The sequence below is a fragment of the Lycium ferocissimum genome, chromosome 10 (assembly GCF_029784015.1).
Source record: "Lycium ferocissimum isolate CSIRO_LF1 chromosome 10, AGI_CSIRO_Lferr_CH_V1, whole genome shotgun sequence".
NCBI lineage: Eukaryota > Viridiplantae > Streptophyta > Magnoliopsida > Solanales > Solanaceae > Lycium > Lycium ferocissimum.
This window is the reverse complement of record NC_081351.1, coordinates 13268936-13294083: the sequence shown is the minus strand read 5'-3', so window position 1 is coordinate 13294083 and position 25148 is coordinate 13268936. Positions and strand designations below refer to the sequence as shown.

The window sequence follows — 25148 nt, the reverse complement described above, 5'->3', positions numbered from 1 at the left end:
TTGATATAAGTATAAATAGTACTCCATCCGTCTCAATTTAAGCGTCTTAATTTAACTGAGCACCAAATTTAAGAAATAAAGGGAGATTTTTGAATCTTGTGGTCTTGAATTAAATATGTTTGTAATCCTTTAAATTATGTGGTCTTAAACTTGCCATGTAGAATTAGAATTGAAAAATTTACTAAATATAAAAAGATGCACACTTTTTGGGACAAAGGTAAAAGGAAAGTAAGATAATTAAATTGGGATGAAGGGAGTACTTAGATTTTCTTAAATCAAAAGAATAATTTTGCTATTATTGTGGAAATATTTCCTAAGATGATTCTAAGATTTAAATTTTATAATACTAAAAATATTCCCATTTCGAGTCTACGATAATAAATTACATTTTGAGTCTACGATATAAATTTATTATAACGTTAAAGGGTTAGATTTGCCCTTGTACTCAAATAAGCTTGTAGACATCGAAATTTTACCGTATTTGAAATAGAACTCTACAAGACGAGTTTAATCCATCTTCAAACTCTAATGTCCATTAGGGTTTCTTGGAGGCTACTCTACCCTAAACCCTAGATTAAGCTTATATAAAGGGACACACATTCCCTTGAAAAGACATCTCGAATATCCCATAAACTCTAGGGGTATTCACAAAGAGATCAAATCATATCTCGAAAATCCCATAAATCCCTGGGATATTCACAAGATAGATCGAGGCATCAAATACTGCCTTATCAAACTGCCCGACGTTCATGGAGATCAAATACATCCTAAGGAGGTCATCCTACGTTCGAGAATTACGCTACTAATGGCTCTCGAATTACGGAAAAAAATCTAGGAGAGAAGAATCAAGGGAATAAACAGATTTGTACCCGCAATATTCATCAATAAAATATATGTTTCTTCATATTTTGTTTGTGGTTATAATTTATTTCCGCATATTAAAATTTGTTGCAAACAAATTGGCACGCCCAGTGGGACCAAATCTGCCCTTCATCTCTTCTCTCAAATGAAAATCGCAAAACCGCAAGAATGGACGCAAGTGATCCGGGGCAACTCTGACCGGTGTAATCTAAGAAGACTAATTTTCGGTAAAGTTAGTCTATTCGAGTTTGTGGGAATTGGGTTTCAATTAAGCCCATGTGCATATTAAAGTCCAAACAAGTTTGTCTACATGGATTTAGTGCTACTCTTCTGATGAAAAGGGAGATGATTTCAATCCCTTTTCAGAGTGAGTGTATTTAGTCTTACAAAGCAAAGGCTAAAAGGCGCCTAAAAAAAAAAAAAAAAAAAAAAAGAATCAAAACGGAATGCTTCAAAAAAAATAAAATGAATTGGAGCGTTGACCTTCACATTCCGAATTGGAGATGGAAAATTAAAGAAGTATGGTGAGGGACTGTTGTCATCTTTACTGTTACTTCAAATCGTGTCTTCAATTTCGGCGAACCCCCCGACAAGATTTGAAGTAAGGGGCATTTGTAGACATCGAAATTTTACCGTATTTGAAATAGAACTCTACAAGACGAGTTTAATCCATCTTCAAACTCTAATGTCCATTAGGGTTTCTTGGAGGCTACTCTACCCTAAACCCTAGATTAAGCTTATATAAAGGACACACATTCCCTTGAAAAGACATCTCGAATATCCCATAAACTCTAGGGGTATTCACAAAGAGATCAAATCATATCTCGAAAATCCCATATATCCCTGGGATATTCACAAGATAGATCGAGGCATCAAATACTGCCTTATCAAACTGCCCAACGTTCATGGAGATCAAATACATCCTAAGGAGGTCATCCTACGTTCGAGAATTACGCTACTAATGGCTCTCGAATTACGGAAAAAAATCTATGAGAGAAGAATCAAGGGAATAAACAGATTTGTACCCGCAATATTCATCAATAAAATCTCTGTTTCTTCATATTTTGTTTGTGGTTGTAATTTATTTCCACGCAATTAAAATTTGTTGCAAACAAAGCTATATTGCCCTTCGTTATACTTTTTTAAACATATTTGCCTCCAACTGTAGGGTCATATTGCCCTTGTAATCTAAAAAAAAAAAGCCATATTTATCCCTACTCCGTTAAATCCCCATGTCCACCTTGATCTTCCTATGTGGCGCCTACTTGGTATGTTGTTGTTGTTTATTTGTGCGTCTTGAACGAAGATCTTAAATTCAGCGATTCATAGAACCATTTTGACAGTAAATACTCTTACAATTATTTTAGTAGGCGTTTAGCCATAGAAACCAAAAACTGAGTTGGTGTTGTGTTTGGTTATAGTTTTTGCAAATAAATTTTTTTTTAGTTGAAATGTACTTGTTTTGGTTGTGAAAAAAGTGAAAAACTTGGAAAACAAATTTTTCTTGTTTTTCATGGCCAAACTAATTTTTGAAAAAGTGAAAAAAAATTCGGAAAAAAGTGAATAATTCTTATGGCCAAACGGATCCTTAATAAATTTTTTGTATCACCTGAAATCGCCTGAAGGTTAAAAAATTTCGTCTTTAATCATTTCATGAGCTGTCATATGCTTCAGGTCCGAAGATACTGATGATGTTAGCAAGGAGAAGATGTTTTCGGAGCTTGATAGGATGCATGTTTGTTATTTCAAGATAGTATCATTAGGAAGATAAATTTCAACATAATAAGTGTAACAGTTTTATATCTGGTCGATTTCTCTACCTTGGTATCTGTCATTGAAGCAATGGGCAGTGAAATATTTTCTGCAATGGAGATCAACTAATCTGGTTTTAGTAGTGTGATGAAAGAACAGGCTTTGAAGCTTTGGGTGAGAATTGAAAAGAGAAAAGAAGATGAAACGAAAAGAAAATGGTACGGTTTTAATTTTTTTAGTGGATCGGGTCGGACAGGCAAGTTAAAAGAGTTTAAATGGATGAGTAGATTTAATTGGGAGAAAAAGCCACATAGGAAAATTAAGTTGGGACATGGGGATTAAACGGAGTAGGGATATATATGACTCTTTTTGAGAGTACAAGAGCAAAGATGGCCGTAAAGTTGGATGGCAAGGTAAATATGTTGAAAAAGTATAACGAAGGGCAAATAGCTTATTTGTGAGAGTACAAGACAAATCTGACCCTTTTCCGTTGTTACAATGAGGTGTAATTCAAGGTTGAACTCGAGTTTGAGGTTGTTAATTACCTTGTTGCTATATTGAGTCGTGCTTGAACTTGTCAACATTATTTAAGTTGAGAACTCCAACTTGAAGCTAGTTTTGATATTTGAGCTTGAGTTTGAACTCAACTTGTATAATACTTGAAATGAGCTTAAGGATGAACAACTGAGCTCCACTTGATCCAATTTCCCCGGTGATATCTATGGATGGCTTTCGTTTCCTTACTGATTATGCAAATGGCTAGTGAGGCATTTACTTTACTAGAATCTACACAACTAAGATTATATAGGACAAACATATGGCAGTTTAGGTTTAAGATCCCAAAGAAAGTGTGCAGCAGTGGCATTCAATAATGTTCTTAAAATTTTTGATACGATTGTGATGCAATATTGTAGTTGAATTAGCATTTTATTAGCTGTATTAGTTAGTTGGCTGATGTGGCAGAGTTAGTTAGTATTGTTCAGCATTTTATTAGCTGTATTAGTTAGTTGGCTGCTGTGGCAGAGTTAGTTAGTATTGTTCAAGAAGTTAGTTAGAGTCCCAAAGTTAGTTGAAGAATTCAGTTACAGTGGTTAGCAAAGCAATTAACAGCTTAGTAGTTGATTAGATTCATTTCATTAATACTTTGTAACTCATACAATCAATTCATTCATGAATATACATCTACTTCTCTCTTTCTCAATATTTCTCTCTCTAGCTAAATCTCTCGGTTGAAACCCTGACTTAGCATTACAGTTCTTCAAGTTTCACAACTTCTAGATCTGTTCTTCACCTTGATTGCACTGTGTGCATCAGATTGCTCTTCCCGTTTGCATCATTTTATCTTTTTGTTTTTGAGGATGATACTCTGTATGTGGCAATTAATTTCCATTTGCTTGCTGAATAGGGTCTTCCAGTTTCATTTCGAAGATTAGATTCATTATCAATTAGGAGTTGTGATAGGAAAATTTCATTCTCAAAAAATAACGTGGAAGGAAGTTAGAAATAAGCACACAACTTTCAAACATTGATTCAGCAAAATAATCAGTTTTATGAGTGCTTTGAACCCACATGTTCTCTTCAGAAGAATCACCCTGAGAAGTTCCCGCCGTAATCATATAGACAACATGTCACGTGCCTTTTAAAATAGATTTTACAATGTTCCCAGCTAGCTTCTGATTGAGGCTTACTTGTTTTTGTTGATATATTGTAAAATGTTCCATCAGGTTAGTAGATCTGTTGACATTTTTATGCACTTTTAGATCTCCTTATCTTTCTTGTTAAAAGTTTAAATTTCCTTTGGATCTTCTTTTTGCACTGTACCTGTAGATCTCCTTATCTTTATTTTTAAATTTTTAAATTTTCTTTTGATCTTCTTTTTGCATTGTACCTGCAGGGAACAACAGATCTCCTCAACAAGCATCTCATCAAGGATGGCCATCTGTTGTGAGTACCTTGAACTTTTGCATCAATATAAATGAATAGTCCATTATGGTGCTTAGGTTTGGGTCAACTTTTAGTTAGTTCATTCCTTTCATATTCAACCCAGGGAGTTGGCTCAATTCCCTGTCATTAGCCATCAAGTTGTACCTTCCAGTATAATAGTACCAACTCAAAAGGAACAGTTTTTGAGAACTACATCCTTTCCTCAACAGGGATAATGTAGCAGTTCAAACATTGGATATGTTCAAACTTCTTCCCCCTAGGGATGGACGCTGCAATTATTTTAGCAACGCTTATCTCTACTGTTAACGAACTTGTACTGTGATCTATGTTTAGTTTCTGATTTGGGAAAATAACAATGTTAATAGAGGAGAAGGCCATAATCATCAAGTTACAGATGTCCGTTTTAGACCAAACTCAACGGTCTTTGCAACATTTTCCTTAGATAGAACTGTGAAGATATGGGATGGTACTACCTCTATTTGCCATTGCAGATCCTTGGTCGAATGAGTCTTTTAGTTACTTTTCTTGGTAAGTTGCAATGGCTCAGATATGGCAGTCAACATAGAGTAAAATCACCAGGATATGTATTCACTAGTTCTATGATTTTGTTGTTCTTGGTCTACATTATTTCTTCTGATTTCTGTGTTAATATTATCCTGATTCTTTTGCTTGTACTTAGACGAGAACATCTATATTTTTTTAGCTGCTCATACAATTGTCAGTGTGACATATATTGCCACATCCTTTATCTCTGTAGTGAGGATGCTCAAATGATTCAACCGCAATTATATCAAATATGAGCATCATCATGTTATGCTGTCTATAATACATTTCATTTGAGTCAATAATTGAGGAACTTGCTGTTACCAGAAAACATCTTATGCAGTCCTTAGACCTTCATAATCTTTTTTCTTTTCTTCTGGTTATCAGGATTTTTTCATAATGATAATTGTCTAATCTCTTGAATTGCTTCCTTTTAATCTGTATCTATTACAACCATGATACTGTACATATCTCACCATTTTGTCATAATCCAGCCAAGCCCCCTTTCCGAAACCTTGTCGGGCATGTGATATCAATAGATTTTCATCCAACAAAGGTGGGTCTCATCGGTTCTTGTGATAGCAATGATGAGATTAGACTGTGGGATATCAATAGGGGTGATTGCAAACTCATGCTTAAGGTTGGTGTCTCTATTTCCTTCCCTTTTATTTTTAGATGTTGATAAAGAGGTATGTATTTGACATACAAAAGGTCCATAATTTGATGGTTACCTGCTTTTTCTGTTTCCAATTCAATTTGGAGATTATATAGTTATCTGATTCTAAATCATTGTTGGATCTGTTTTTTCATGAATTCCTGCATTTGATTGTTGGAAATGTTTTTCTTATTATTCTTTCTTCATCATTCCAAGCAATTTCAAGGTTTTCCAGATCAGTAGTCGGTCATCATGTGAATACACATGCAAATAGATAGTTTAGGACATAAAAGGGTTTCGTAATGTTATTTGAACCAACATCCACATCACATTCAGCAACACATTGTACAGTCTTCTAAACAGAGCGGTTTATAGAGAATTTGCTATTATTCATTCACGAAAAATTGTATTGATTAGCTCTTGGTACAAGTGCAGGAAGGTAGTAGACACGTTAGATTTCAACCTCAACTTGGGGACTTTTTAGCAAGTTCTTCTGGAAATATTATAAATATCTTTGATGTCGAGACTAACAGCATCTGGAAAAAGTTACAAGTAAGATGCTTATTCTTGTATAGTAATGCAACATATAAGAAATTTAAAACAAGCTTGATCAATGATCAAGCTTGTATTGATCAAGCTTGTTTTAAATTTCTTATCTGCTGCATTATTAAATCGTATCAATGTGGTTTTATTTTCTTTGATTTATGGGGACACGTCAAAGACATCCATCCAATCTGCAGGGAAATGAGGTGGTAATAACCTGGCATCCATGAGCAAGGATAGTGCACGGATATGGTCTGTTAGTGAAGGAAAGTGTATGTTTGAACTGTTCTCCTGTGTCCAAAAGTTCCAGACGTGCAGTTTCCACCCTGGGTACACTCAAGTGTTGGTGATTGGTTCCGATGAGGTATGCTTAGCACAATTTGGACATTTTCTGTTGAAGCGTTGAGCTCATATATAAGTTCTTTGTAGACTTGGCTCGATTAATGTCTCTATATATTTGCAAAACAACAAATTCTTAGATATTGAACCATCCAGAAAAAGAACGAAAAGAAACAAAAAACTTCTCTCTTGGTCAGCCAAATCTAAGAAATGGAAAAGGAATACCAAATCTAAGAAATGGAAAAGGAATAATAGGAGGATAAGAATATGCAACAACTGCAATTTCGGGTTCTGGTGGCACAGTAATATGTCTTAGAATGCACATTTTGAGATGAGGGTTGCTTCCGAGAGTACCATTGTTATTCTTGCTATTGTTTTTAATCTCAATAAAGAAAATGTTCATTGCATATTGATTTCGCTGAACATTTTTGCTTTCTTTACTCATGTTTGATCATTCCGCGGTGCTTAACAACAACAAATTTACCCTGTGCTTATTCCGCGTATACTTCTAAGTTTTTCTTTCTTGTCCTTTGTGCTTCGCTCTTAAATTTTATTGGTCTGCTCATCAAACAACTAAAAAAGTTTCGATAACTTGTTTGTTTTATCATACCAGACCCGAGAATATTACCATCTTCCTTTTGTTAAATTCTCAGTTATAGAGTTCTTTTGATATTTATGGAAGACAGTAACCTGTTGAATGTTCTTGCAGTTACTTGAGCTGTGGAATCCTTTTTTCCAGAGCAATAGAACTTGGTCCATCTTGCACATGATGGTATAATTTCTTCGTTAGCAGATTCACCTCAGCATGAAATCATAGCCTCAGTGAGTCATGATCAGTTGATCAAGATATGGGAATGATGCTTGTCTCTTCGTGGATCAAAATGCTGCAATCATACGAAGAAATCACAGGATTTGCCCTTCAAATGGGCTGGTCTTTAAGTTTTGCCCTTCAAAAATTTATATTTTCACATGTAATATCCCACAAGTTATGCCCCGCATGTCTTTTGCCTTAAAGAACTTATGTCCCGCTAGACGTAAGTTCCATTGCTAAAGGGTAAAAATTAAAGACCAGAACAAATTGGGGCATAAGAGCCAATGAATCATACTTGATTCTTTCGCTTCTTATTGGAGGATCTTTGTAAGATATGCTGGCCAATTACACAACCATAGAGGTGTGATTCTTTTGTTATAGGAATCAGTTTGTTTGTTCATTAATTTTTATAGCCACCTTTGATTATATTCTCAAAGATCTTGTATATTATTTTTACAGAAGTACTATCAATGGAATGCAATTGACTTGGGATGTCTCTTTTACACTTCTCCAATACATAAACTGTTGGAAATTACATCACTCAGAATAAAACTGTAGCTACATACACCCTTTTGCATGTTGCACAAGTTAGATAGTTCAAAGAGCCAAGCAGTTAACATAAAGCAAATGTGATTATAATGCTTTGGCTTATCCCTGCGAATTTTAGGGAAAATTACAGTCAAATACCATTAGGCCATCTAGTTTACAAAATATGTACACAACGTATAGGTAGTGTATACTTTATACTAAATATACATATAATATACATACCTATAGTCAATAGATACAGTGTAAGTGTATATACTTCGACCATATTGGTAAACTAGTTGGCCGAAGGGTACATTTACGTAAATTTGTCAATTTTCTTCGGAGTCCTCTTGACAAAAGTCACAGAAATCATTAGGAAGTCTTTTGTGTAAACAATAATCTATTCTTCTTTCTAGCATTTCTAATCTTCTCTCAAAAGACAATACTCCTGTGTGCATTGTCCTTATTAACATCTACTTGTGCAACCTTTGCACAAGATCCAAGTAATATGTACTCATAATCAGCATGTGTAGCATAAATATAAGCACCAATCTCTCTAGCACACTTCTTCTTCTTCACATTTTCTCTTGGTGGAATATAACAGAATCTGTTTTCTTGCATATTTGATTTCAATTGTCCCAACGCTGTCTCGTTACACGACTCTGTAGAAGGTCGATCTCCATGTCGTTTAATTGGTGTCTAGGCCAGCTTGCGCACTCCTGGACTAATTTCACGAATACCTATCACCTCTCACTCACCAGCAACAGGTACTAGCCTACTAGGTAACTTCGTCCACCAAGGTTAAGGCTGATGATAAGAAATCACCTAGTGTTTTTGTCTCTGCTGTGATTTGAACCTAAGGACTCATGATTCCCAACTCACTTTATTTACCACCAGACCACACCCTTGGGTGCATGTCGTATGATGTTGTTATCACTTAATAAAAAAAATTTAAAAAAAAAAAAGGAACAAATTTTAATCCATGCAAATGGAGCTTTTCAAGTTGAGGAACGTAATGATTAAAGATTAAAACTTAATCTCTTGAACAAGCAAAAAACTCTTGGACCAAGGCTCCTATTGATATTTTAATTGCTTGTTTATTCCTTCTACCGAGCAGGGATTATAATGTTGATTGGAAACAACAGTGATTTGTGATAGGTTACGGGGTTCGAATCCGAAATCTCTGGCTAAGGATGAGAAAATACTTACCAATCTAGCATATTTTTTGAAGATGTACACATATAGCCTTTCACTTGAACGAGTATATATAAGATTTTTGGCTTAAATGAAAGAATATGTGTTAAAAATAAGTCAGCTTTATAGGCTACAGCATAATAATTTTTTAGGCTTAATGCAGTCCCCTGAACTTGTCCCTTTTTTCCATTTTGGCACCTTAACTAAGTGATGTTCCTATTGAATCTCTGAACTCGTCCTCAAGTGTGTCTATCAAACACAATTTGACTTACATAGTATTCTATCTTCAATGTATCAACATGCTAATATATTTTCTAATTTAATTATGCCATCTTTTAGCTAAGATTAGCAAAGAATTGAGAGGGAAAAAAGAGTAAGTTCTTAATCGTTCAAGTGGAAGAAGAGAAATATAAAGCAGTAAATCGACACATCCATTACCTAAAAAATAGCTTACCACACGTCTAAAATATTACTTCACCTTCATATTTAATTTTTACTTCTAAAAAAAAATCAGATTTAGAGGGTTTGATAGACACACTTGCGAGCGAGTTTAGGGGTTCAATAAGAACAACACCAAGTTGAGGTGTCAAAATAAAAAAAAGGGACAAGTTTAGGGGGCAGCACATGCATTAAGCCAATTTTTAAGAGGGTTATATCTTGATCCAAATTATAGTCACTAAGATTTAAATTTTGATAATGAGTCCAAATCAAATGATACATGTTTCTGTAATTAGTTTGCAACCACATGATGAGAGCACGTAAATCACTATAACGATGAAAAACTCAAGAAAAGGTTAAGAAAAAAATAATTCTAAATCAAACTCATATGAAAGAGTTAGTGTATTAAATCTGACTAACATTTGGTTTTTAAACACAGTTAAAAGTATTGCAGTAAAAATCACTCGTATAGAGAAATAGTTTATTTGGATTTGTAGTTGATCAAAACAATTAAGAAAAAGGGCCCAACCGGGTTCGAACCGGTGACCTCTTGATCTGCAGTCAAATGCTCTACCACTGAGCTATGGACCCCTATTGCTGTTTATGTCAAGCTAACTTTACTAGTTCAAGCTGTTATAAACTGATGTTTAATTTCCCTAATTTTCCTGCAGATTTATCTCTTTCTGATATAGAATTACAGATATGGAGTCACCTCTAAACATAGGAACCTTTTTCATTTCCAGTAAAAGATTATAAACATTCACAGTCCTCTTTGTTTTCATGATGTGCTTAAGAGAATATAACTTTTCTTTCCTTGACTATATATTGATGGTGATATTTCTGCCTGGTTTATGCTTGTGTCAGCTCATTATCTAACATAATTATGATGTTAATACAAATAATTAAATTGCCTTAATAATCTAAATGTGTTAATTTTCCGTATCTTCATTGAACTTTATCTTCTTGTTTGTTTGTATAACCATCTATATCTCGTACTCACTAGTCTAACTAATTCAGATTTACCACGCGTAGGACCCATTAAAATATGAAACACCCCTTATACCAAAGATTTCTCCATTCTCAAAGCTCGAACTTGATGTATTTAGTTAAGAGTGAAAGGATCCTATCCATCCTGACATACCATTTAGGTGATACTGAACTTTATAATAATAAAAATCACAAAACTACTTTTTTCACATTGAAGTAATTAACTATGGGTAAATTGTTAAAAAAGTACAAATGATTAGAAGGTTAAACTAGGACAAGTGCATAGATAGTCACGCTTGCTATTATAATATAGTTGAAAATTATAATGTACTTAATATTTAGTCGCTTTAGAATCAAATTCAGAGATATGTAAGATTGAAATTGAAAATAAGAGGTCTTGAAGTTCCAAACTTCAGATACGGATCTGAAGTTGGGGACTGTCGACCCTAACTTCAGATCCAAATGTATGAAGTTGACCAGGGGCGGAGCCACATACTGCTACCCCCTTCGGTGAAAAATTACACTGTTTATACATGGTTGAAATTATTTTTATGCATAGATAGTAGATGTTGCACTCCCTTGAGCTTTTTCGTGTGTTTAATTCTTCATATTTTGAACCCCGTTATTGTGAGATCCGGCTCCGCCATTGAAGTTGACATATTATTCCAGTTCGTACCTCAGACATTTAGGTTTAAAGTTAGATTTGTCAGTCCCTAATTTCAAACATATATGTCTGAAGTCTGAACTATCAAATCTAACTTTACATCCATATCTAAAGTAAGCATAACCTAGGTCTAAAGTTTCAACCGGTGAATAAAACCAAAATTGAATTTCACATATTTTAGAATCTATGAGAAGCTTTGAATTATACATATTTTAGAATCTATGAGAAGCTCTTCGTGAGAACAATAGAGAAGAATTCGTCGGTGTTTGGTATGAGTTGGTTGAGGTTTTGAAAAAAAAATAGTATTTGAAGTTGAAGTTCATAAAAAAGTTATTAGAAGTTAAAGTTGTGTTTGGACATGAAACAAAATTGAAATTTTATGAGTTAAGAAACTTGAAAAACTCCTACAACCAATTTTCCAAACTTCAAATTTCATATATCAAATTTGAAGTTGAAACTACTGAACCAATTTGATAAACAAACATTTATCCGAAAGTTGTTTGAACTCATGAATTGAGTAAAGATTATTAGCATACAATTAAGTTAAGCTCTGCGGAGTCGACCTTGGACTTTAAATCAAATTACATTTATAACAATAATTTATTCATTTTTAAATTCTCTACTGAGTCGACCTTGGGCATTAAAATCGAATATATTTATAACACAATTTATTCATTTTAGGATTAAAATTTGGCGTAATCATATGTCGTAGCTGAAATTGTCAAAATATTAGTTGTTTTTGGATATAATTAATTAAAGACCATTAATTTAAAATTGCAACTCACGATTTTTTTTGGAACCACCTCTATTTCAAGGTGGCTGGCATTGACAGAATATACTAAGCAAGTCATGGATTGCTTTAACTCAATTGGAAATTTTCCTTCGAAGAAATCTATATGATATTGGAAATATTAAACACACCCTTTGGCTTGAGAAACTAGACAAAGAATTATGAAATTTTAGTACTTATATATGAAATTTTAGTACTTATATAGTTTTTGCATCTAGTAACCCTTTTGAGACAAAAATATAAAGAAAAAAAAATACAAAAATATAATACCTAATTAGCTCTAAAAATTTGTGGAGAAACTTGAGATAAACATGATGTGATAAAGACAATTGCGGAGGAATGAACTTTCAAAATACATAGGGACTTAACAAGACTAATTCATTTGAACTTACAAAATGAAACAATACTCTAAAACTAGGTTAATACAATTTAGGTTAGCAAATTCGTAAAAACTCACTATCTTCAATTCGACCTGAAATTCTATTTTTCAAAGTAAAATTTGTACATATAACCTATTTAGCAAAATTAGTGAAGAATGGGCAGAGAGACCCTTCTAAAATTCAAATTAATTTACTAGGCCACATTTTCTTTTATCTTTATTTTTCATCCCTGAAATTGCTAATGAGGGGTTTAGATAGGGAAAATTATGTTCTATGTCTACTAGGAAAGGATATTTACCCGGTTTAGCCCAGTTTTTCCTTAATTACCCGGTTTAGTCCAGTTTTTCCTTAAACACCTTTTATACACTATTATACAAGGTGGACACATTGTTTACCATAAGTGTATAATGTTGTATAATGGTGTATAATGTTTGTATAATGTCGTATAATGTTGTACACAGTGGGTGTAAGCACTATTGCAGAAAAAAAGTCGGTCATATGAATGTAATTAAACTAAAAATATGGTTATGCAAGTGTAATATATTGTGTTAGGTTGTATATTTTTTGTAAAAAAATCCTTTTAGATATGACTGGGGTCATTTTTATAATTTTAAGAAGTTCAGGGTTTAGAATTAAAACTTATTATATAGAGGGTATTTTGGTTCATGCACGGTCAAACTCTCTCCCCTTCTTACACGATTCGAAATCACAATCAACTTTTGCTTTCATGTATTAGAGCAATGAAATCATAGTTTCCATTCCAGCCTTTAGAAGATTGAATTTTGTGTCTAAGCTGAAAGATACTCTCTGTCAAAGCTCCAACCATTAGAAATCCTAATGTGATAAAGTTTCTATTTTTTTTTTTTTTAATTTACTAGAACCTTAAACTGGTTCTATAAAAATATGTGTTATTTCCAATGATTTTGGTTGATTGGATTTGTTATATTGTTGTTGAGTAGGACGCTAATGCTTTAAAATGCATTATTTATTTATGGGAAAAGGTGCAAATATACCCCTCAACTTTGAGATTTAGAGCAGATATACCTCCCGTTATAAAAGTGGTGTAAATATATCCCTACCGTTACAAAATGGTGCAAATATACCCCTGCCGTTACAAAATGATGCAAATATACCCTTTTTGCCGACGGAATTTTTAAAAAAAAATCATTTGGTTTATATTTTAATTAAAAAAATACCACGTGGCTTTAAAAAAGGTCTACTCATTTTTTTTGAGTAGACATATTTTTCTAAGGCCACATGATAATTTTTTTTAATTGGTGGGTCGGGTCTGGTTCGTTTACAAAAATGGGTAGATTTTTTTTTTTAAAAAAAACACGAAGATATTTTTTTAAACGAACTAGACTCGACCCCCCAGAAAAAAAAATTACCATGTGGCGTTAGAAAAATATGTTTACTAAAAAAAATGGGTAGACTTTTTTTTTTAAAGCACATGACATTTTTTTAATTAAAAAATATGCTAAATGATTTTTTTTTTTTTAAAAACCGTTTGCAAAAAGGATATATTTGCATTATTTGTATAGGGGCAGGGGTATATTTGCACCATTTAATAACAGTAGGGGTATATATACACGATTTTTTTTAACATGAGGTATATCTGCTCTAAATAGCAAAGTTGAGGGGTATATTTTTCACTTATGTCGTTTATTTATTAAGGGCAAATGTGCAAATATACCCCTAAACTTTTCGATTTAGAGCATAGATATCCCTCGTTACAAAGTGGTATATATATACCCCTGCCGTTACAAAATGGTGTAAATATACCCCTATCAGTACAAAATGGTATAAATATACCCTTTTCGCTGACGGGGATTTAAAAAAAAAAAATTGGTTATTTTTTAATTAAAAAAATGCCACGTGACTTTAAAAAAAAAGTCTACTCATATTTTGAGTAGACATACTTTTCTAAAGCCACATAGTAATTTTTTTTTCTAATGGGTTGGGCCTAGTTCATTTAAAAAAATGAGTAGACTTTTTTTTATAAAGTCACGGAGATACTTTTTCAAACGAACCATACCCGACACAACAAAAAAAAAATTACCATGGTTTTAGAAAAATATGTCTACTAAAAAAACATAGATAGACTTTTTTTAAAGTCACGTGGCATTTTTTTAAATTAAAAATAACCTAAATGATTTTTTTAAAAAACTCCAGTCAGCGAAAAGGGTATATTTGCACAATTTTGTAACGGCAGGGGTATATTTCCATCATTTTGTAACGGCGGGGGTATATATACGCCACTTTTGTAACGAACAATATATCTGCTCTAAATTGCAAAGTTGAGAGTATATTTGCACCTTTATCCTTTATTTATTTGAAAGTTTGAGACAAATAAGGTTGTCTTATGTAACAAGAAGTATTGTCCCATTTTTAAAAAAAATAAAAATAAAAAAATTCTCACCCTGTGTCCAATATCCATATTGGAACCCTATTAAATTTTGATAGCGTATTGCAAGGCCCATGTCCGGAGGCGGCGCTCCTTGGCAGAATTCGATATTTGAGTGCCAAACCCTATGTGTACAATGTGTGCGGAAATAGATTTAGAAAATTACACTATACACACACATCAAAACTCACCTTTTCAACAAAAAGTTCGGAACGTTTAAATTATGTAAATTTTACTTGGCATAGCTTACTATGTTACATATTTATGGAACATAACTATACTTTTTAATAATTAAGTTTAGTAGCTATAATATTATATTTTTACAACTTATAGCTACCCACTTTTCTACCAATTAACTTACCACTCCCCACACCCTTATTTTTTAGCCGCACACTTCTCTCTCTCCCCTTTTCCTACATATATGTTTCTAACTCCCATCTCCCCTAATTTCGTGCTTTTCAAATCAGTTTCTGATTTCTTTCACTTCCTTTTTTTACTATGTATTAATCGCTCATTAATTTCTCCCTTTTCCTTTTTAATCTAAATTTTTTCGCTCCCTCTCCTAATCTACTCGCTCAACATAAACCCTACTCGCCTCCCTCATTGCGGACCTTCCAATTTTGGTCTTTGTCATTCTCTTGGTATGGCGTTTTTCTCTTCTTCATTATTTACTTACATATCCTATTTCATATTGAAATATTAGGGTACTATTGGATCTATGATGTGAAGGATTATATTGCAATTAATTTGGAAAATTTCTTCTTAAAAAATCGATTGATTGCATATTAGAGTATTATGGGGTCTTTTAATTTGGGTCTAATTGGTATTTACTCAAATACACAATAAGATTTGTAGTCCATAAATCGAATTTGATGATGAGTTACTTGTTTAAATTGAGTTTAATAGCATTGGAGTTTAATTGCGGTGGCTTTTCCAATTTTGTTTGTTTTGGAGATTCCACAGCTGTGTCGTAGTGGAAAAGGAACTCACGTCCGAAGATTATAGAAATTTTTGGGTTCGAACACATAAATGTTGGAGATCCGTTGAGGAAGGAGATGTATTTTCACTTCACCAGATATGTGTTTTACTTGCATTTTAAGTATATTTTTATCGTATTTTTGATGAACTTCGCTAATTCACGTTTTTTCAATTCACCGTATCTATATTTTGCATACATTTTAAGTATATTTTTGTCGTATTTTTATTATTTCAATTAGTTTGTGTTTTGAATTTCGCTTATTCCCGTTTTTTCAATTCACCAAATCCGTATTTTTGCGTACATTTTAAGTATATATTTTTGTCGTATTTTTTATTATTTCAATTAGTTTGTGTTTTTAATTGTGTGTTATATATTTTTTCTACCTAATTTGTTCCTTGTAAATTTATGGGATTTTGAATTTGTGTTTACTTTTTATCAAAGTATATTTTGTAGTATATATTCAGTGTATTTGAAGTGTATTTTCACAGCACAGTCACACACTGTTGCGCATTTGACATTGATATATTTGCATTATATTTATAGTATATTTTCAGTATATCTTGAATGTGTTGTTATTTATTGTGGTTAATTTGTTATTTGTTATTTTTTGATGTTTTGTTAATGTAAAGTTTCAAAGATATCTTGATGCATTCCAAACCGAAATTGATGCAAAGTTTCTCCGTACGAGATGAGAACGACAAGGCAACCCGAATGCATTTATTGATAACGAGCAACCACCAATACTGTCAAGGCTACCGTTGATTATGATGCGTTGATTTTAATAGATGTTCGGGAGTAGATTTGTAGATGTACGCAGGTTTATGTTTTAAGTTGTTTTTTTTTTCTCCAACTTTTTTTTTTGATGTATAACATCACTATTGCGACATTATTTTTATGAAAATTTTAGAAGAAGTTTTATGTATTTTGGTAATGATCCCGCTTGTTGTATAGTCTAATCGTAGATTTGAATTCTGTTTTTATTACATTTATATTTTTCTTGTATAGTTACCTTTGCTAAAAAATTACAAAGTGCATTTCAATATCAAGTTTGTATTTCCTACATGTTTTCACTATATTTTATTGATGAACCGGGAAGAGTTCTATGCATTTTCTCTATATATTCATGGTACACTTGAATTCATTATTGAACCATAAAATCCATTTTTCTGTACAATATACTTCAAAAATTAAAGAACAATTTTAATACTTCTAAAAATACATACAAAATACAAGTGAAATATATTGTAAATATATTCATTACGATTCAAATCTTATGGATCAATTAGAATACACTCAAAAATACAATCATAATACGTATAAAATACAGTGAATCAAAAGTCACCCTTAGGGATTAAAGTTTTTTTTTATGGAGTCAAGTTTTCCCATCTTATTAAAGTTACTAAATAATATTCAATATCGGCTTATTTCACTCAATAACTAATATTTTTTGTAACGAACATTTTGATTTTTAATAATGTAATTTCATTGAATATTTTTAATAACGAACACAAAACCGATGGTCATAGTATCAGAGACAATCTCAACTTGTCACTATGCAATTCATTGATGAACAAATTAAGCTTTGGGTGATTTATGGAACATTAAAAAGAGATTTTTTTTAGTTATATTTTGGGAAAAAATATGAAGAGAATTTTTGAATTCAAATTTTATGTGAATGATTAGATGTTGAATGAGATTTGTGATTAGATATGGAAGAGAATGAGATTTTCGTGATTTATGGAACATTAAAAACAAATTTCTGTTTAGTTTGAAAAAGATTTTTTGGCATTATTTGCTCAACAGTTCCGTGTATTTAGTCTGTATTTTGGCTATATTTATGCTACGCATTCAGGACCTAAATATAGGAAAAACCAGCTATGAATTGTAAATAATGAACTTGTAGTTATAGTTTGTTAGAAGCAGCTAAAAGGTAGCTATTTGTGAAAATTTTACTTGAATTATAACGTTGACACTGTCACCTGGTTTTGTATCATGTAATAATTGTTATCAATCAGAGGATTCTCAAGCTGTCTAAATGTGAACCTACAAACATGACTACTAGTATTAAACAAGTTGATACTATATTAAAAAGAAATATATTTGAATAGTTGCTTAATTAGTTTGATTCCATATGTAAGAAGTGGCCAAGTCTAAGGTGTGAGCAATTGCCAAACTGGCAGTATATATTGCCAGCAAGAATATTGACAAACGTGCACCTTTGATACTTAGGCCAAGAAAACTGAGGTCCCCGGTTATCGACGCGGTTAAGGTCCAGTGGGAATAGGAAATCCATTGGCCTATTACCATCGATCCTTCCACTACAATGCACATTGACATTTTATTTATTAAACTTTTTTATTTTTTATTTTAATAAAATGTCATGTTAACTGTTAAGTGGATTAACAAAGTCAATAATATAAAATTAATTGATGTACAACGAGTTAGGGTTTTGCCCTGATTTTCTTACCATATTTGAATTTTACCTTTTCTTAAGGAAGGACAAAGAGTTTACCATAATTGATTTTACTTTTTCCAAAAGGAAAATATAAATCTTCTATATTTGAGTAACCCTTTTCTTGGAGGAAATTTTTTTGACATTTATAAATTGAAGACTTCTTTTTCACAACTAGAACACACCATAGCATCCACAATGTAGTCAGTAAAAGAGTTTCGTTTAGGGAAGGATTTACTCTCTCATAGTTTTAATATTTTCTTTTTATATTAGTTTACATGTAGGTCACTTGACTAAATGATATTATAATATTATGCTTTTGCCATGATCTAAACTCGAATTTGTAATTATAACAACTAAGAAAACTGAATTGAAAGGAACAATTATTTTGGGACAATTTTTGATTAAGATAACTTAAATGGAAATTACAATCTACTAAATGAAATGGAACTATTTAGATAGATGAGCTTCCTTGTGTCATTGATTACACCTGAAGAAGAGAAGAAATAGATTGGATGAGAAGAGAATTTAGGAAAAGAAGAAGAAGAATGAGAGAAGAGAATTTGGATTATACCTGATGATGATATTCTCTTCTCTCTCCGGTCGGTGATAACTAAATGATGGAAATTGATGAGGATGATCTGAGCCTTTGATTTGTAACAGCCAAATAAATCCTTACCCTTAAACTTTTTCGTGTTTTGCACTTAGGTCCTTCCACTTCTGATATTTAGTGAAACAGTAATAACTTCTAATAACTACTAATGGGTTCATTACATACCCTACCCCTTAGAAGTTATCCTTGCCCTCAAGGATCAAAATCAGGAAATTTAGACTTAATATCATCATAATCCTCCCATGCGGCATCTTCTGGAGCAAGGTTAGACCATTGTATTAGAACTTTGACTGCAGCTGAGTTTCCTTTCCTCACTAGTTGCCTATGTAATATAGCTACAGGTTTGACCAAAAATTGTCCATCCTCTCCTGTGCTTGGTAGTGTAGTTTGAGTTGTAACTTTGGCCCCAACCTTCCTTTTCATAATGAGACATGAAACACGAGGTGTACCTTTGCTGTATGAGGCAGTTCTAGTTTATATGCCACCTTCCCAATCCTGGAAATTACCTTATAAGGTCCATAAAATTTGGAACTCAACTTAAGATTTTTTCTGAGTGCTAATGAAGTTTGTCTGTATGGCTGAAGCTTGAGAAACACCATATCCCCAACTTGAAATCCCTCTCAGTTCTTCTCTGGTTTGCATGCATCTTCATCCTTTCTTGTGCCTTAGCCAAATTATCCTGAAGCAACTGTTGTACCTGTTGCCTCTTCATGATAGTATCAGTAGCTACTTGTATGGTAAATCCAACAAGGGCCCAATAGAAAGCTGTGGGGGAGTGAAACCATAAAGTGCCTCAAATGGAGTACAACCCAAACTATTGTGAAAGTTGGTGTTGTACCACCATTCAGCCAGGGGTAACCACTGCTTCCATTGGATAGGTCTGTGTGCAGTCATGCACCTGAGATTGTTCTCAATGCACTTGTTTATCCTTTCACTTTGACCATCACTTTGAGGGTGATAAGCAGTGGTAAAGTGCAGCTGAGTGCCCAATAATCTGAAAACAGCCTGCCAAAAATTACTCAAGAATACTCTATCTCTATCTAAAACTATGGAATCTGGTAACCCATGTCTTGTATGCACATGCTTGAAGAACTTGTTTGCCACACTAGCTGTTGTATAGGGATGAGCTAGGGTCATGAAGTGAGCAAATTTGGATCTTCTATCCACTACTACAAAAATCACTTCTTTGCCTTTAGACCTTGGTAACCTTTTAATGAAATCCATGGTGATGTGTTTCCATACTTGGTCAGGAATAGGAAGAGGTTGCAATAGCCCTAGATATGGAACATTCTCCTCCTTGTTTCTTTGGTAAACATCACAAGAAGAGACATGGTAGATGACCATCTGTTTCATTTTAGGCCAGTAAAATAATTGTGATAACCTCTTTGATGTTCCTAGTTGCCCTGAATGCCCTCTAATGGGTGAATCATGGAAGGTTGTGATTAGCTGTGACCTCAGTCCCCCATTTTCCCCTATATAAATCTTTCCTTTCTTTCTCAGAATCCCAGAGCTGTATTGATAGATATGAGGGCCTTGTATCTGTACTGCCAACTTAGAAATAAGAGCAGACACTTGTAAATCATTTTCATAACTTTTGCTTATTTCCTGCATCCAAGTAGGAATGTTTATACTAATAGCTGTGAATTCAGATGCCCCTACTAATTCTTCATCTTCCTTGCCTTCAAACTGTCTTGATAAGGCATCTGCTACTCTATTTTCAGCCCCCTTTTTATATTGCACTTCATAATCACGTCCTAGTAATTTTGTGAGTCCTTTTTGTTGTATTGCAGTGGTGACCTTTTGCTCTAAGAGATACTTAAGGCTGTGATGATTTGTTCTAATCACAAAATGCCTATACTGCAAATAATGTCTCCATTTCTCCACTGCATTTAATAAAGCCATGTATTCCTTCTCATAAATTGATCTACCTCTGTGTCTAGGTGCCAACACTTTACTGAAATAGGCTATTGGTTTGCCCCTTTGCAATAGAACAACCCTTATACCAGATTGACTTGCATCAGTCTCAACTACAACTCCTGTGAATAATCAGGTAAAGTCAACACTAGTGTGGTAGACATAGCTTGTTTTAAGGCTGCAAAAGCTTTATCAGCTTCTTCACCCCATTTAAAGGTATCTTTCTTGAGTAACTCATTCAGCGGTCTACAAATCACTCCATAATTAAGCACAAATTTTCTATAGTACCCAGTTAAGCCATCCCCTCAAATTAGTAGGAGTAGGCCAGTCTACCATGGCTTTGATTTTACTAGGATCTGGAGAAACCCCATCTTTAGAAATGACATGTCCTAGATACTCTACCTTGGATTGCCCAAAAGAGCATTTGGATATTTTTGCAAAGAGAGTCTAGTTTCTTATTATGTCAAACACAATTTCTAAGTGTTTCAAGTGGTCATTTAAGGACTAGCTGTATATGAGGATATCATCAAAAAATACTAGCATAAATTTTCTAATGACAGACTGAAAAATTTGGTTCATTAAGGCTTGGAAGGTGGCTGGGCATTGGTTAACCCAAAAGGCATCACTTTGAACTCATAATGCCCCATATGAGTCCTAAAAGATGTTTTAAGCACATCCTAACTCTTTATTCTTATTTGATGATACCCAGCCCTCAAATCTAGTTTGGAAAATATTACAAACCCAAATAGCTCATCCAATAAGTCATCTACAATGGGAATAGGGTACTTATCCTTAATAGTGATTTTATTAAGGTTCCTACAATCTACACAGAATCTCCAGGTTCCATCTTTCTTTTCACCAAAAAAGCAAGTGATGAGAAAGGAGACTGACTGTCTTAAATAATTCCATTGTTCATCATTTCTTTAACTTGCTTTTCTAACTCCTCGTTTTGAAAGAAATTGTACATGTAGGGCCTGAGACTAACAGGTGTAGTTCCTGATTTTAAGGGAATGGCATGATCCAAAGCTCGGGTGGGGTTTAAGGACTTGGGCTTAGCAAAAACATCCTTGTAACTGCATAACAAGGTCTCAATGGACTGATCAACCACCTCAACTTCTGTTACTTCTTCAACCTGCACAACTAACAAATGAGCCATAATGGTTTGTCCCTTCCTTAACAGTTTACTTATAGTACTTCCACTAGTCAATCTTAACTGTCCTTTCTGAGAGATGCCCTGCAGAATCACCTTATTCCCCTTTTTACCAATAGTCACACAATTTTTCTCATGATCAAATTGGTGGGGTTGAATTTCTTCATCCAGTCATTGCCAAGGACAATATCACAGCCCCCTAACTTCAATATTCTCAAATCTTCCTTGAACTCCTTGCCTCTCATTTTCCAAGTGAACCGAAGACATATGGAATTAGTATACATGTAATTGCCATCAGCCACAGTTACTCTCAGAGTATTAGCAAACTCAGTGGTATATCCTGTTTCCTTGACAGTAATCTTATTGAGGAAGCTATGTGTGCTTCCAGAGTCTACCAATATAGTTAACTCCCCTTTTCTGAAAATTCCCTTCACTAGTATAGTGTTCACTCCCATATTAGCTCCTGAGAGAGCATTGAAACACACAACTTCTTGTATTTCTATTTCCACTTCAATCTCAATCTCATGCGGTGGTTCTTCTTATATAGTAGTCATCCCCTTATCTGTGCCAGTTATACACTGTAACTGTTTCATTTGACACCTATGGCCTTGGGTGTATTTCTCACCACACCTGAAGCACAAATGATTGCTCTTACTGTGTTCATAGACTTCAGGGCTCAACCTCAAGGGACTAGGTCTGTTATTCATGGTAGTAACTGGTTTTTGCACCATATTGGTGATTGCAGGTTTACCTGTAGCAGGGCTTCTTGATACTAATGCATTCTTTTTCATAGCAGCCTCTATGGCTTTCTCCTGCATTTTAGCTTGTTCAACAGCACAACTAAGAGTTTGTGGTTTAAACAATTTCACAGAGTATTTAATCTCTTCTTTCAGACTCCCCACAAAACTAGAGAGAAAGTGTGCATCATTTGTAGCCAGTGTTGGGTTCCTTACTATCAGTTAGACCTTTAGGTCATCAAATTTTACTAAGTATTCCTTAACACGACCAGTTTGTTGTAATTTTTCTAACTCCTCAACTACATCTTCCATCAACACATCCCTAAATCTATTTCACACCTCTTCTTTCAATTTATCCCAAGTAACCACCCCATGGCTTAGTATTAAGGAGTTGTACCATATTTCAGCATTTCCATTCATGTACAAGGCAGCACCCTCAACCTTCTGGTCCTCAGCAATCTTATACAAATTGAAGAACCTATCACACTTTCTAATCCATACCTTAGGGTTAGATCCGTCGAAGCTAGGTAGTTCCCACTTTGGATTAGGAACATGATTTTGTGGTCTCGGAGCTCTTGCTTTCGGGCTGGAATTGGCAGTAACCCTGCTCCCACACCTTGCATCTGTTCATTCGCCCCATTTGGTCGTATATCCATTGCATTCAGTAGTTCCAATAGTTGTTCAAGTGTACCTTGAATCCCAGTCTGGGTTTCTTTCAAGGCTTGTTGCCCATCTCGCAGCTCAACCAACAATTCATCATGGTGAGCTAATTTTTCATCCATCAATCTCATCCTCGTTCCTTCCGCCATTCTTATACCCACAAGCTACAGAATCGAAGGCTCTGATACCAATTGCTATGATCTAAACTCGAATTTGTAATTATAACAACTCAGAAAACTGAATTGAAAGGAACAATTATTTTTTGACAATTTTCGATTAAGATAACTGAAATGGAAATTACAATCTACTAAATGAAATGGAACTATTTAGATAGATGAGCTTCCTTGTGCCATTGATTACACCTGAAGAAGAGAAGAAATAGATTGGATGAGAAGATAATTTAGGAAAAGAAGAAAAAGAATGAGAGAAGAGAATTTGGATTATACTTGATGATGATCTTCTCTTCTCTCTCCAGTGGGTTATAAAATGATGGAAATTGATGAGGATGATCTGAGCCTTTGATTTGTAACAGCTAACTAAATCCTTGCCCTTAAACTTTTCCGTGTTTTGCACTTAGGTCCTTCTGCTTTTGATATTTAGTGAAATAGTAATAACTTCTAATAACTACTAATGGGTTCATTACAGCTTTTTAGTATATGTTCTTCGTAGTCTGATTTATCGCCTTAAAGGTTTGCAATTATTAGCTTCCGCATGACGCCTGATTATTTCGATCCCAACAAGTGGTATCAGAGCCAATGGTTCAGCCAATGATTCTGCGATGTTCAGGACATGTTCAAGGTGGTTTCAAATCAAGAGCAACCAATTTCACGATAATGAAGATTTTATCCAGGAATACTACATGTGGAGATGAATTTCAACCGTTGCATTTTTAAAAATAAAGCAAAATATATTTAAACTAATTTTTAACCCATAATATCTTTAACCTTATTTTAAACAATGGCAAGAAGCAGTGATGAAGATTACGTGAAGAAGGCGGATCAAGTTTTGTCAAGAAAATCCAAGCCAAAAAGGAAGATTTGTTATTTGCCCTGATTTTCTTACCATATTTGGATTTTACCTTTTCTTGAAGGAAGGGCAAAGAGTTTACCATAATTGGTTTTACTTGTTCCAAAAGGAAAATATAAATCTTCCATATTTGAGTAACCCTTTTCTTGGAGGAAAAGTTTTGGACATCTATAAATTGAAGACCTCCTTCTCACAACTAGAACATATCATAGCATCCACAATGTAGTTAGTAAAAGAGTTTCGTTTAGGGAGAGATTTACTCTTTCATAGTTTTAATATTTTCTCTTTATATTAGTTTACATGTAAGTCACTTGACCAAATCATATTATAATTTTATGATTTTTAGTATATATTCTTTGTAGTCCTATTTATCGCCTTAAAGATTTGCAATTATTAGCTTCGGCATGATGCCTGATTATTTCTATCCCAACACAAGGAATCTTTACGTAATCATGTCAAGAAGAGCCAATAGTTTAAGGGGAAAACATGTGTTAAATTTCACGGTACACACAGTCGATAAATAAACGTAATATGCAAGAGAGATATAGATCGAAAGTTTGATCGTCAGCTTCATCGAAGCCTCATCATATACGATTATTCGCTTTTGAGATTCTTTTATTTATGTCCTTTCGGCCAAACTTAATTATTGGCAATAGTCTAAATACACAATATTTATATATTGATATGCATATTACACATAAAGCATATGCATATTATATGTATATTTAAGCATAAAATTTTATTTTTTGTCTCATATAACTTACACTAATTGTGTGAGAATTTT

At 33.7% G+C, this 25148-nt stretch overlaps 1 protein-coding gene and 1 non-coding gene across 7 annotated transcripts; one reads left to right on the top strand and one right to left on the bottom strand.

The window, feature by feature from the left end:
- The first annotated feature begins 2018 nt into the window (after nucleotides 1-2018).
- Nucleotides 2019-7665, top strand: LOC132032515 (transcriptional corepressor LEUNIG-like). Of its 6 annotated transcripts, none has more exons than XR_009408492.1 (7): nucleotides 2019-2129; nucleotides 2536-2596; nucleotides 4508-4557; nucleotides 4923-5740; nucleotides 6191-6307; nucleotides 6496-6662; nucleotides 7347-7665. XR_009408492.1 is itself a non-coding variant. In XM_059422144.1 (7 exons), the coding sequence occupies exons 1-6, from the start codon at nucleotides 2114-2116 to the stop codon at nucleotides 6526-6528; spliced, it is 423 nt and encodes a 140-aa protein (XP_059278127.1). In that variant the 5' UTR covers nucleotides 2019-2113; the 3' UTR covers nucleotides 6529-6662; nucleotides 7431-7665. The 6 variants fall into 6 exon arrangements, 3 of the variants coding, with proteins under 3 accessions (XP_059278127.1, XP_059278126.1, XP_059278128.1); XR_009408490.1 differs by having other exon boundaries at nucleotides 2536-3026; XM_059422144.1 differs by having other exon boundaries at nucleotides 5595-5740; nucleotides 7431-7665.
- A 2462-nt stretch (nucleotides 7666-10127) lies between these two features.
- TRNAC-GCA (transfer RNA cysteine (anticodon GCA)) lies at nucleotides 10128-10199 on the bottom strand. The gene has a single exon. It is a non-coding gene; the product is annotated as a tRNA-Cys (tRNA).
- Nucleotides 10200-25148: the final 14949 nt, after the last annotated feature.